This window comes from Podarcis erhardii (assembly GCF_964252035.2).
Source record: "Podarcis erhardii genome assembly, chromosome: 1".
Taxonomy (NCBI): domain Eukaryota; kingdom Metazoa; phylum Chordata; class Lepidosauria; order Squamata; family Lacertidae; genus Podarcis; species Podarcis erhardii.
In genome coordinates, this window is record NC_138497.1 from 133,761,241 (window position 1) to 133,775,597 (window position 14,357).

The 14,357-nt window shown below is 44.4% G+C and overlaps 1 protein-coding gene across 2 annotated transcripts in view; it reads right to left on the minus strand.

The window, feature by feature from the left end:
• Window positions 1–14,357, minus strand: part of ASB18 (ankyrin repeat and SOCS box containing 18) — a 51,027-nt gene that overhangs the window by 31,270 nt on the left and 5,400 nt on the right. The window contains exons 1-2 of one of the 2 annotated variants that reach the window (XM_081841873.1): window positions 9,494–9,779; window positions 1,013–1,280 (exon numbers count right to left, since the gene is read on the minus strand). In XM_081841873.1, coding sequence (XP_081697999.1) covers window positions 1,013–1,280; window positions 9,494–9,737 — 512 coding nt within the window. In that variant the 5' untranslated portion in view covers window positions 9,738–9,779. Of the gene's footprint in view, window positions 1–1,012; window positions 1,281–9,493; window positions 9,780–14,357 lie in introns of those variants that run through there. The other variant, XM_081841874.1, reaches the window with a different exon arrangement.

The following is a 14,357-nucleotide window of genomic DNA, read 5'->3' on the forward strand; positions in this document are numbered from 1 at the left end:
TAGATGGTACATGACCCCAGTTAAACTTGCAAAAATATACCATTTGTCTGATAACAAATGTTGGAAATGTAAAGAAAATGAAGGAACATTCTTTCACCTCTGGTGGACCTGCCCTAGAGTGAAGGCTTTCTGGGAAATGATATATAATGAGCTGAAAAAGATATTTAAGTATACCTTCACCAAGAAACCAGAGGCCTTCCTTCTGGGTATTGTCGGCCAGAAGGTGTTAAAGAAGGACCGAACATTTTTTATGTATGCAACAACAGCAGCAAGGACACTCGTCGCTCAGCAATGGAAAACCCAATATTTACCCACACTGGAAGAATGGCAGACGAAACTGATAGACTATATGGAACTGGCCGAGATGACTGGCAGAATCCGAGACCTGGGAGAGGAGACGGTAGAAGAAGACTGGAAGAAATTTAAGATTTATCTGCAAAAATATTGTAAATTGTATGAATGTTAAGCAGGATGCTAGATTATAAAGAATTCGGCACCATTAAAACAGATGAGGTGAATTATGAAGATAAGTTAAATTCAAGTAGACAATGATTAGGCTAAACCAAATTTTTCAAGATATCAAACAAATTTATTTAAAATGTGTGATGTAATATTGGAAAATTAGTTAGTAAGAATGTAAACAAGGTGATAAATTGCTGGATTAAATTTTTTATAACTAGGAATGCAGGAACGGGAGATGCGAGGAAGTCCAAAGATGATAAGAAAATGTGTTATGATATATATTATTGTGTTTTATTTATTTGTATTGTAATTAAAAACTCTTAATAAATATTTAAAAAAAACAAACAAACAAAAGGCCGAGAAGTGATGGCACTGAACGTGTTCAACCGCTATACTTTGTTTGGCAAATCCTCGCTATGTGGAAATATTTCCCACCCTTTAGCATTACGGTAGAATTCTAAGAGAAGCTAGGATAATAATAAAAATGGCTACATCTAAAAATAAATAAATAAATAAATAAAAAATCTTGCCCAAGCATCTTGTTCCTTACCCTAATGTGTTCTGGCTGGTGCACAGGTGCAAAGGTGCTTGCCCATCATCACTCAGAAGATTAGGATTAGCCTTGTGTTCCAGTAACAACTCTGCGCATTCTCTGTTGCCCCTTTGGCAGGCTTCATGCAGGGCGCTCCGTCCTCCCGGAGCTGCGTTTGGGTCCGCTCGCCAGAAGAGCAGGTGACGAAGGCAGGCAGTGTGTCCGTGGATGGCTGAGATGCAGAGTGGGTTGGTCAGATCCCTCTTGTATTCCAGAGACCACAGGCCTGGAGCAGACAGGGATGGGGGGCGGGAGAAGAGAAACAGAAAGGAAAAGCAAGGATGGGCTTGGGGCTGAGATTTGGGGTCACAGGGTTTTTCCATGTCTCTAGGGGTACAGGGATTGCAGGTGTTTGTATGAGAATGTTAATGTTCGTTATGGTTATGAATCTGTGGGTGCAAGACACCCTGAATGAAGGCTGAGATGTTAGAACTGGGGAATAGCCAGGCTCATCTCTACTGTAGGCAGACCCAAGTGTGTATTAGGGTGTAGCAAAAGGTGGGGTGGCCCCACGGAAAAGCCTCTGCTATTGGCATAAGGTAAAGGTAAAGGTGTTGGAAAACTAGCCCCATCTGGAGAGGCTGTCCCCTCTCCCTGCTCCCGGAGCTGGTTTACCGGTGATTTGCCTCTGGCTGCGTTCCCAGACAGACCAGGGAGATCTTGATATAGGTGACATTTCCCAGCATGGGAAAATGCACACCCACTTCTCCCCCTTGCCCAGGGGAAAGAAGAGTAGTCAGAAATCTATTTACGTATTGTTTATTTCTGACATTACAGCTCTACAGAAAACATGTCCGATCACTTCAGTTTCCATCCAGCAAGTGACTAAGACTTCCTTTACAAACGCAACAGGAAGGTCTCAAATTACACACTGGACACAGACTCCCAAAGCCTGTGAACTTCCGGGAATTTACCGTACTTTCCCACAGCTAGCCATATCACATGATGTCAACAAGCTGGCTCTCTGCAGCTGCGCTGTTCTCATATTGTAACAAAAGGGACCCCTGACCATTAGGTCCAGTCGTGACCAACTCTGGGGTTGTGGAGCTCATCTCGCTTTATTGGCCGAGGGAGCCGGTGTGCAGCTTCCGGGTCATGTGGCCAGCATGACTATGCCGCTTCTGGCAAACCAGAGCAGCGCACGGAAATGCCATTTACCTTCCCGCCGGAGCGGTACCTATTTATCTAATTGCACTTTGACGTGCTTTCGAACTGCTAGGTTGGCAGGAGCAGGGACTGAACAACAGGAGCTCACCCCGTCACAGGGATTCAAACCGCCGACCTTCTGATTGGCAAGCCCTAGGCTCTGTGGTTTAACCCACAGCACCATCCTTGTCCACTATGCTATTGGCATAGTGAGCTAATTAAGTCAGGCCAGCGTCCTAAATTATGACGCCCTCCTTAATCTAGGAAATCAACATGAGTTAGGCACTAATTAACTCTGTTTCCCTGGAAAGAGGGGTAAACAATTAGGAAGTTCATCAAAGTGGCTAGGTGTGGAAAGGGCACCTGGAAAAGGCTTCTTCCCTCCCTCCCTCCCTCCCAGGATAAAAACTGAGGGTTTAAAGCAGCAGGCTGGAATTAAGAGGGATTCAGCTGGAGAGGGGGCAGGGTGTGCTGCTTGCTGTCTGTTTGAGTGCAAGGCTATGGTGTGTGTGTGTGTGTGTGTGTGTGTGTGTGTGTGTGTGTGTGTGTGTAAATAAATCATTTATCCTAAGGACCCTACAGTCTCTTCTGTGCCTCATTTGCCCAAAAGGAAACACAGATGTTGGGTTAAGATGAGCCTGCAGCCCATGGAATGTCACAGTGCCCATGCAGATTGGGGTGGCATGTAACAATATGAATGTTGAATGGTATGCTTAGATTTTTAAATGCAAGTTGCTTGGAGACCTTTCAGGTAACAAGCAATTAATAAGTCTGAATAATAATAATAATAATAATCCTTCTATGAGCTTTCTGTCATGTCTCTCAGTATTGAAATGATTAAATAAACATGCAAACAGTTGATGGATCATGCAGCATTTGAAGGCACTCAAACACATTTTTTTACTTCATAGAATTTATACACTGCTTAATCATAAAAAACCTCAGAGTGGGTTAGAAGAGATAAAACAGTAAAATCAATTTAAAAAATACAACCCTACTTTAAACCATACAAAAGTTAAAATACTAAAATAGATTAAAATTATCCCACCTTTCTAAGCATCTGGGTAGGCTTGTCTAGAGAGGAATGTTTTTAGCAGTCACCAAAATAGTACAGCAAAGGCCCCTGCTTGATCTCACTAGGCAGGGAGTTCCAAAGTCCAAGTCCTGCCACACTAAATGACCAAGTTCTTACACATGCGGAGTGGGCATCATGTGGCACCAGCAGCAATGCCAGTTCCACCAATCAAAGTGGCTGGGTGGACACCTGTGGGGTAAACTGCAAGTAAATTGCTCCCAAGTTGCTAAGGGCTTTGTGTGCTAATAACCTTGAACTTAACGGCGTTTCCATGCACTGCTCTGATTGGTCAGAAGCAGCTTAGTCATGTGGCCACATGACCCGGAAGCTGTACGCCGGCTCCCTTGGCCAGTAAAGTGAGATGAACACTGCATCCCCAGAGTCGGTCACGACTGGACCTAATGCTCAGGGATCCCTTTACCTTTTAACCTTGAACTTGGCCTGGTAGCAAATCAGCAGCCAGTGCAGATCTCTGAGCAGACGTGCTTTGTGATGACAAGGCCTCACTCTCCCCATTACAGCTGGACCAGGGGTTGCAAAAAGCTTGGGGCTTGAGGGCTACTTTCATTGTTAGGCAATCCTCCTGGAGCCTCATCCCCAAAGTGGGTCTAGACCAGTGGTTCCCAACCTTTTTTTGGCCATGCCTCACCTAAGCATCTCTAAAATCTTGATTCCCCCCGTGACATATAATTCACGCCCTGCTCTTGCCACTTACCACCTGGCCCAGGGCGGGGCCTGAAACCTCACTAGGACTACTGTGCTCTGCTGCCCAGGAGGATCCGGAGGGGTGCAGAGTTCTTTTTAAAATGTTTTAAAATTTTCCTTTCCCTTTTGATTTTTTTGTATATGGGGCGATGGGGGGTGGGATGGATGTTTGGTTGGGCTTGGGAATTTGTTTGATTTTGATGGATTTGTAATTTGTACAGTTTTTTATTTGTATTGTTTTATTGTTTTCTGGGGTTTTTTGTTTTGTTTTGTTTTCTGTTTTTATTGTCTTAAGGTCTTATTTTGTCCTTAAGGGGAGGGGTCAGGGCTGCCGGGGAGTGGGTCCCAGCCAACAAAATGGCTGGGGCATGTTCCACAGAGGGGGATGCGCTGGGACAACCGATCTCAGTGATCACGGGTAGGAGGAGGAGTTACGCTAAGACCAGACCATGTCATTACAGAGGGGGCAGGTTTAGTCGTTGTCTGAGGACTATCCCTGCCTCCGGGTCTGGTCCTGACCGGATGGATACTAGAATCAGCAAGGGATACCCACATGACCTGAAGGTGCTGCTGTGCAATGCCAGGTCAATGATTCATAAGACCACTGCCATCCATGACTTGATCATGGATGGAGGACTTGACCTGGCATGTGTAACAGAGACTTGGTTGGATGAAGCAGATGGGCCTGTCCTTGCCGCTGCTTGTCCACCAGATTTCTCTTATGCACAGCAACCCAGGCCTTGTGGGCGGGGAGGAGGGGTTGCAGTGATTTTTAGGAAGTCATTAGTTTGCACCAGGTGTTCTGTTGGGAAGATCCAGTTTTCCGAGTGCATGTTCTGGAAGTTGGGCAATAGAGGCAGTACAGGATTCCTTGTGGTGTACCGACCTCCCCGCTGCACCAAGGATTCCCTGCCTGAGCTGCTTCAGGTCGTGGCGTATGTTCTCCTGGAAGCACCTAGTTTGGCTGTCCTAGGAGATTTTAATATCCATGCCAACACGACCTTACAAGGGGCCACTCGGGACTTCGTGGAAAGCATGGCCTCCATGGGGCTGTCCCTGAATAAGTCTGGCTCAACCCATAGCCGTGGACATGCCTTGGACTTGGTGTTTACCTCTATGGATGTTGGTGATCTGACACTAAGTAAAAGTGAAACAAAAGAAGTGCCATGGTCAGACCACTTCCTGGTGCAACTTGACTTCTCCGCGACCCTTCCTCTCTGCAGGGAGGTGGGACTGATTTGGATGGTCCGCCCCTGCCACTTAATGGATCCAAATGGTTTCCAGAGAGTGGTAGGGGATGCTTTATCCCATGTTGATGGCCTTTCAGCTGATTCCCTGGTGGCCCGCTGGAATGTGGAGTTAACCAGGGCTATTGACTGTTCGGCTCCGAAGCAACTACCAGACTTTTAGAAGACATCTGAAGGCAGCCCTGTTTAGGGAAGCTTTTAATGTTTGATGTATCACAGTATTTTAATATTCTTTTGGAAGCCGCCCATAGTGGCTGGGGAAGCCCAGCCAGATGGGCGGGGTATAAATAATAAATTATCATCATCATCATCATCATCATCATCATCATCATCATCATTCAAAAAGTGAGCTCCTATTCATGTAGAGGAAGCCTAAAAAGCCACTAACTTGGTCTAAACAAGCTTCCAAATTGGGAACCATGGGTCTAGACACATATGCAGCCCCCTCCCAATCTGTGCAGAATTGCTGAGGTAGGGGGTTAACCCCCTCCCTGCTCATCAGAAAATGGGGCTCCAGGTGGAAGTTTGGCTGCTCATCTGGCCACAGGCGAGGGAGAGAAACTTCAACCTCTCCACCCACCTTAGCCCTGTGTCTATTTCATTGTTTTTCTTTTTGACATTATTGCCAAAATTGATGGGATTGTGGGAAGAGAGAAAATTGTGGCTGGAGGCCTTGGCATACTTCCCAAAAGAGGAAGCCACTTCCCCCGAAATGAATGCATCAAATATGGTACCAGGGAATATAGCTTGAGGTATCTTAAAGGCTAACAAATTTATTTTTACATAAGCTTTCATGGACTACAAAAATACACAGCGTGTGCAGTTTCACAGCTCTCCGCAAAACACAAACAAAAGACATTTTGGCAACCTTAATAAATAAAAAACAAAATATTGTAAGCATGTGCATATTTAAAATTCACTTTTCATTCTTTTTGCTCACTTCCTAACTCGGATCAGTCACAAACTCTCAGCCTAACCTATGTCACGTGGTTGTTGTGCAGATATAGAAGGTGACATAAAAATGGCTGTAAAAGGGGGCTCAATGCTAAAATTATGGTTGATAACATATCCCACTTTCATAAAATAATGTTAAACACAGTGAATTGTCTATATTTCAGTTCTATTTGTTTAGCATTGATACTGGCTTCCCCTTCCTCACAAGAAAGCCAAGGCAGCAACTCTGTACCCAACTTACCTGGGAATAAACTCCATTAAACACAAAGAGATTTATTACTGAGGAGACATGCAGATTGTTGTACTGTAAGTTAAACATACAGTGAATTCTCAAGGACTGCCTGGACTTCAGCTACTTATTGTGTTGCAGCATTTGCAGAAAAAAAAACCTTGTAGGGATTACCTAATCTTAGATGAAACCACTAAAGGAAAGATGCATCTTGGTTTGTTATGAACAAAGAAAGAACAAAGGGGAAATTTAGGGTCTGTAGATTAGAACTATAACAATTCCAAGGACTAGAAAATGAAACAGAAGCAGGAAGGGGACGTGCACTAAAGCGTGGTCTCCAAATAATGCAGTCATGAATCAAAGTTCTGACATTGCTCATTGGCTAAAAACACTGACAGAAAAGACAGGAGCAGTCAGTTTGGCTGATCTCACAGAAATCATGTAGAAGGATGCCTACACATTTTGCTTTATAACTTTCCTTCTAGTAGCGCTAGAGGCTACTATATATACTATATACTATATATACCGTTATATAGTGGATTGGGGGGAGGGGGGGAGAAGAGGACATCAGGACATCAGCATGCAATCCTTTTAAGCAGCACAGGAAATGTAACTGTTACACAACTGGAAGGTACATGAGTGAAAAAGACAGCAATATCTCCTGGTTCTCCTGACAACGTGTGGAAAAGGGACTGGGGGAAACTGTAGCCAAGGGAAATGGATCTTGCTATTGAAAAGGATCACTGGCACCTCACAGTCAACCATTTCAATACTTTCCTTCGTTCTGCAAATGCTGCCAAGTGCTTCTGCTGGATATGACAGTGACACATTACACTCTCCCCCCTCCGAAAACATGCGGGGCTGGGGGTTAGCCCATACGAGTCAGGGTGGATATAAAAAGCAAGCAACAATAAAAGGAAGAAGTCCCCAGTGAATACACATCAGTGGCCTGGATTTCACATGGCACACAGAGGTGCCTTCTTGTCATGAAGGAACAAATCAATATTATGCTGGTAACAAGCTATAGAAACTTTGCTGAGAAACTTTTCAAAAGACTTTGTGCTAATTGCTCCACTGCATTTAAAGCAAATATGCAGCCTATTGAAGTCCAAGCATGTGCAACATACTGGTCACCCAACCACTAGACAATGAGCTAACAAGGCTTACATTGCTTTTGAAGAGATAACACTAAAATGTTTATTCTGAGGCCCTGGTCAAAATGCTGCTAGCACAGAACGGGGTCCTTTCCCATTGCAGGGAGAGATCTTTTGTGCAAATCTTATTCTTTTCTGTCCCCCCCCCCCCTTTTCATTTTTGGTTCTACAGGTTTACTTTTCAGTTTTAAAGCAATTATTTTGTGGGGTTCCCTCTAAACCCCTTAATTTTACCCCTTTCGTGGCTGTTCACTACAGATGACAGCCACTCCCCCTCCTCAAATGAACCAATATAACTATATTCTGATATCACTAAGGGCAGATGAAGCCTGTTTAGAGTGAGAGCAAAGCTTCCTGTATAAATCATGTGGGCAATCCTTGCCAATTAAGGTCAGCATTAAAAACTGAAAACTTCTGATGGATATCTTTCAATACTGATCAAGAATTTGGAGGAAAAAGTTGCCTGTTTTGGCTCAGCCCTAGGATGAATCATGATACACAAACAGACCAAATAAAAAGCTTTGTGTAGAGATTTCTATATTTGGTAATCCCACCATCTATCAAGAAGTTTTTCCTTGCTAAACCATTCCAGCCAATCAAATAAATTAGGAACACTATTTCATTCTGCCTGGCTAACAGGATATTATATTTTCTACATTGCTATCACATAGCAGAGCTGGAGACCTGTCTCTGCAGCTGTTCAAGCAAATACAGGGACTCCAAGACTCTGCCTGACCTACTGAGCAAACAAACATGTCAGAGATGGCCTTAGCAGGAGGCAAGAAGGCTCATTCTTTTCTGCTCCTTGCATTATACACAAGGCAGCCAGGGAGAGATCAGCAGTAAGGATGCTGGATGAGACTGTGTGACAAAGGTTCACAGAGAACATTCAGCAGCACCTTTACCTGTGAGCACCCGACACAGAACAGCAGGCAGAAAGGGTAAAAAGAGTAGATGTGCAGGAGGGGAGAAAGGGTGGCAGCTCTGCCTGTACTGGGAAACAGTCCTGCTCCTCTTCCACCACCCCTGCAGGCAGCCCCCACCATCACCAAACAGTCCCTACAGCAGGGCGATGTGCAGAGACCTCTCACACAGACCTCTCCTTTCACCATGTGGGGAGAGATGGGATCAGAGGTCTGGGAGGACAGCAGTGGACTGAGGGGCTGCAGCAGGAGCTGCTCAGCATGACTACAGAGATGCAATCCTACACACTGCCCAAGGTGATATGAGAGAAGCACTGGTTCCATTGCCAGGTGAGGGAGGTGTGCTCCCTACCTTCAAAAGGTATAGCACCCATGAATGGGCTGGGGAGAAAACAGGAAATGTGGCAGGGGGCGGGGGGTGGGGGGCTCACCTGGGAGACAGCACTGATGAGCCTGAGGTGATCAGACCAAGGATGATTCCCTTGGAGCATGGTTGGGTGACTGGAAGGTAAGCACGAACCTGAGGAGGAGGAAAGTGAGGGGCTGCTCAACCCCTTCCACTTGGTCTGTGGCTCAGTGGGAATCCCAACCCAAGAACCCTGAACTTGCTGAGACTTTCTATGATGCTAACAATACTGGACACATTAGGATCCTCTTCAAAGAGGGTCAGTCCTGCTCCTTAGACCAGATTAGCACATCACCACTGCCACCTTGCTCAGTTTCCATTAGCCTGTCCAGGTCTAGAAACATATGGTGATAGCAAGCCCACAAGCCTGTTCACTGCTGACAGTGCTCTACGATACTAGCCAAAGACCCTTGCTGACCCACGTGAAAGAGCTGCTGAGAGGGACGAAGGGACGAAGGAACCACCCCTGCACACAGACTTTGGGAGCAACTGGATAGCCACAAATAAGAGAACACTTTTTTAAAAGCACCACTTGCCTTAATTTGGATTAGTAAAGAATACCTGTTTAAGTTTGAAAGTGGTCCTTGAAATCTAGAGTACCTGACAGTCCATAAGCAGCTTTCTTTTTCACCTGCCATTCCAGCTCATTTTTACTGATCTCAAAGACCATATTGACATCTTCGTAATACTGATCGACCAGAGCTTTGAGCTTCTTGAGGTTTCCTGTGACCAGAGCCTCAAAGTATTTGTCCAGAGGAGCATGGCGAGTCTTCAGCTTGAATCTGGATCCTCCTGGCTCAAAGATCTGCAGCTTGTCTACAGCAGGTCCTGGCACCTCTTCCATTGTGCTAATCTGCAGCTAATTTTAGTCCAGAACCTTGTTGTGCAGATTGTTTGTGTGACTCTGTTTGTGCTGCCCAATTAAATTCTAGTTAGGGCTCTGACATAGCTTGTATTTAAATCTGGTGCTAATTGTTACTTGATACAATTAAAGTCACGTGGGTGGGTGGGTGGGTGGCTACAATAACAGCCACTTTACTACTGAGATTACTTGTGGAAATAAATATAGCTTGACAAGGTCAAATATTCACAAGACGGCTTGTGCTGGAATTCCTGCATGGAGATATTTTAATTCCAAGCATGATCTTGGCAAGGAAACATTCTCATCCACAGTGAGGTTTTTCCCTATAATTGATGTTAGCCTATTTTAGTCCAGATGACATGTAATGGTTTGCATGCTTTGGGATCTCTTGCATTTCAAATTTTTATCATCTGCTTATCCACATGATTTTTAGCACCAGGTTTTCTTTCCATGCCATCACCATGAAATACTGTTCTGTGATTAGGATATATGTCCTGGTCATGTACAATGCCATAAAACATTGACTTTCTTTATTGCATTAAAGTGTCATAGCATTTTTCACTGAGCAAATTCGAATCTGTTAGCCCTTTTTCATGCTGCAGAAACTGTAATTCCTAGGGACTAGAAGCCAATGCAATAGAATCCATCTGTGCTTAAGGTTCGTGACAATTTTTCCATTGCTTTCAGCTAGGAAACTATGGTGGTGCTGGTGGTGACTAGACTAACATTTGACTCTAGAAGCAGGATCAGTCCTTAAACTCACTGACTGAAGGGCACACAGGGGACAAGCCAGAAAGAGGAGGTGCTTAACTCCTGTCTGTGCCCAGGGCTGTGCCTAGGGCTCGGCAACAAAGCTGTTTACATGCAAGAAGTACCTGATATCACAACCAGGGGCTAACTTTTGCCAATAGGGTGTGTAATTAGAAATGCCTCAACACATCCCCACAGCAGTACATCTGCAAATCTAGAAATTATCATAATAAATAAGAGAAATAATTCAGGGGTCTCCCTCAGCAGGTGATGGACTCTCCTTCCTTGAAAGTTTTAAAGCAGGGATTGGACGGTCATCAGCCATATAGGAGATTCCTGTATTGAATCTCAAACATTTGGGTCCCAACTGTTTCTATGGTCTTTTGTATCAAATGTAAGCTGATTCCTAGCTTGTTGCAGAGCAGAATAGGGCATCCTTAGAAAAGATAGGACACTTTTCAATAAGGAAGGTTTCCAACTTAAAACCTTATATCAATCAATCAATCAATCAATCAATCAATCAATTAATTATACTCTTTTCAAAACATGTCAGGTGTTTATTGTGGCATGCTATAAAGTTTCAGCATACATTGCTGTCGGCCATCAATTACGACTTTCCTTTAGCATGTGTTTGCAAAGCTTACAGTTAACATTCCTTAGGCCAGAATCTACCTAAAATGAAGAAAAAAAAAATGTTCTGTGAACCAACCTGAGACCGCCCGTTAGGGTGGTATATAAATTCAATAAATAATCATAAATAATCATAAAAAGTTTGCATCATCCTTGGGCTCACTATAGAGGAAAGAATTAGCTGCTCTGTCAATCTGAATGGTGAAGAGTTTTCTGTCATTCAAATCTTGAATTCCCTATCAAGTCTTTGTGGTCATTACCTTTTCCCTTAATCTCTGACTCCTCTTTCCCAATTACTTTCCAGTCAACGTCTTTTCCCAGGAGTTCATTTTTCACCTTGGTCCCTTTTATTTGCAGGAGGAAATGTTATGAAGTACGGGTCCTTGAAGCTTGGTGTTATGTACTTAAGTTCTCACCCTGGGCCAGCAGGGGGATACTGTAGAAAGTTATGCAAATAAGGGATCGAAAGTGACGTTCAGTGATTGGATAGTTTTAGAAAGTTGTTAGTTACGTTGTACTGGAGCTCTATATAAGCAGGCTGACTGAACCCTTCAGTTCAGTTCTGTTCTGGCCTGTGAATAAACAAGAGCTGTTTGAAGAATCACTGTGTCGTCTGATATGTTCACCCACAACTTAACACTTTACATCTCACAAGTGAGACTGGAATGTTGCTTCACAATGATGCTCTTAAATGCTCTTTTGCTTTATCTCGGTGAGAAGTGGCCAGTTGTTGTTTGACAGAAGAATTCTAGTAGGTTCTCCTGTAGTTGAAGGATTCCTCATGCAATGAGATTATCCACTAGTGGCTAAGAGTTGTTATGCTCACAACCCACTTTCTAGTGCCTATTTGGGATGCAATCCCTAGGGATATTTGCTATTTGCCCAAAACACAAAATTGAACATTTAAGATTGCTGAAATACTTATTTCCTCTTTTTGATACTGCAATCCCTTTTGCATTGTAGCCAAAAGGTCTGCTGGAGCAAAAGCAAATGGCAACCCAAATTCATCTCTTGCCATCTTCATCCCAGTGGTGCTTTGCACAAGTCGCACCCCATGGTGCTTCATGACCTCTCTGCATGAGGCAGAGAGAGAGAGAGAGAGGACTGAAGTGTCTGGGCTGAAATGTGTGGAAATGGTGGTTAAATAACTGGGAAGTGGGAACAATGGTGGCAAGCTGGCCTGGAAGTTGGCAACCTGTGTGGCATTCTTTGCTGTTTGCTGGGCTCATACAGATGAGCCAGTTTAGATGAAAAGCACTTAGAGTAGATTATCCCTCCTCTGTTTCATGAGTACAATAAGACAATTATGTAATTTACTTGAAAAAATTATCTTTGAATCATAGAACTGTAGAGTTGGAAGGGACCATGAGGGTCATCTATCCCAACCCCCACAAGACTCTGAGGGCCATGAGTTCGAGCATCACTTCAAGCAAAAGATTCAGCCAGTGGCTGAATCTTTTGCTCAAAGTGATGCTCGAACTCATGGCCCTCAGAGTCTTGTGCGATACTGACTAAGCTATCACAAACCTACATCTTGTTGGAGAAATTGAGTTGCTGTGGATTTGGCATCTGACAGTGATTCATGCACATTTAATGCACATTATTTCATTGGGGACAATCTCAGAGCTGATTTAAAGGTGTGCAATGACAAACCTAGACAGCATCTTAAAAAGCAGAGACATCACCTTGCCAACAAAGGTCTATATAGTAAAAGCTATGGTTTTCCCAGTAGTGATGTATAGAAGTGAGAGCTGGACCATAAAGAAGGCTGATCGCCGAAGAATTGATGCTTTTGAATTATGGTGCTGGAGGAGACTCTTGAGAGTCCCATGGACTGCAAGAAGATCAAACCTCTCCATTCTGAAGGAAATCAGCTCTGAGTGCTCACTGGAAGGACAGATCCTGAAGCTGAGGCTCCAATACTTTGGCCACCTCATGAGAAGAGAAGACTCCCTGGAAAAGACCCTGATGTTGGGAAAGATGGAGGGCACAAGGAGAAGGGGACGACAGAGGACGAGATGGTTGGATAGTGTTCTTGAAGCTACCAGCATGAGTTTGACCAAACTGCGGGAGGCAGTGGAAGACAGGAATGCCTGGCGTGCTCTGGCCCATGGGGTCACGAAGAGTCGGACACGACTAAACGACTAAACAACAACAACATTGTCCAGCCCTGCATGCAGCAGAGGAAGGGGGTTTGTGTGTCTCAAAGCAGCTCCACACCAGACTTTCTATGCGCATGGAAGATTAAAAAGTCAAGTTGACTTCTGCTAGGCTGGAAGAAACTCCACTGAGGAAAGCAGGATTGGTCCAGAAGATACTGCATCCCCTTCAAGGCCCCCATTTTCCAGGGACAGTCCCTCTGTTTCCCACCAGTGCTACAGCCACCAAGCTCGGGGAGGGGGAGGAGGAGGAACCAGCAATTGTCCTGAGTGGCAGCTGTGGAACTTGACTCCATGTGAAGTGAGGCAGCCTCCACGCATCCACATATGATTATAGCAGTTTTTAATGGCTTGTCTATGACTGTATCTGGATTTTTAGTGTGGTCATTTTAGTGCATACAATGTAATGAAAGGCTTGTGGGTTTTTTTGTTTCTTTGGGGAAATTTTGTTTAGAATTGTATTATGGTATACTGTGGTACCTTGGGATGCGAACGGGATCCATTCCGGAGCCCCGTTCGCATCCAGAAGCAAACATAACTAGTGATGGCACATCTGCGCACACGCGCGTCCTTTTTGCTGCTTCTGCGCATGCGCGTGACGTCATTTTGAGCGTCTGCGCATGCGCGAGCGGTGAAACCGAAAGTAATGCGCTCTGTTGCCACGGAGCGCAACTTGAAGACGCTCAACATGAAGTATATACAACCCGAGGTATGACTGTATTCTGCTAGTGTACATTTTTAGTGTACATTTGGGAAGCCTTCTGTTTGAAAAGTGATCTAGAACTCTTTTGAATGAATAGATATTCTGTATGTGTAAGCTAGCACATCTAAGTCTCTGCTGCGAACTTCAGGCTGCTACAGATTATCTTTCTTTTAAAGCAAAGTTAACATGTTTTATGTGGGGATATAGATAGCTTTCCTCCAATTAGCACTTCTATTGTAGTGGAATCCTATTTCCCTGGCAAAGACTCACCAGCGAGTCTTCCTTCATCTTTGGGCATACATTGTTCTCCTTGCCATGCAGAATTTTGGATAGCTTCTTCTGGACATCCTCCGTGATGAG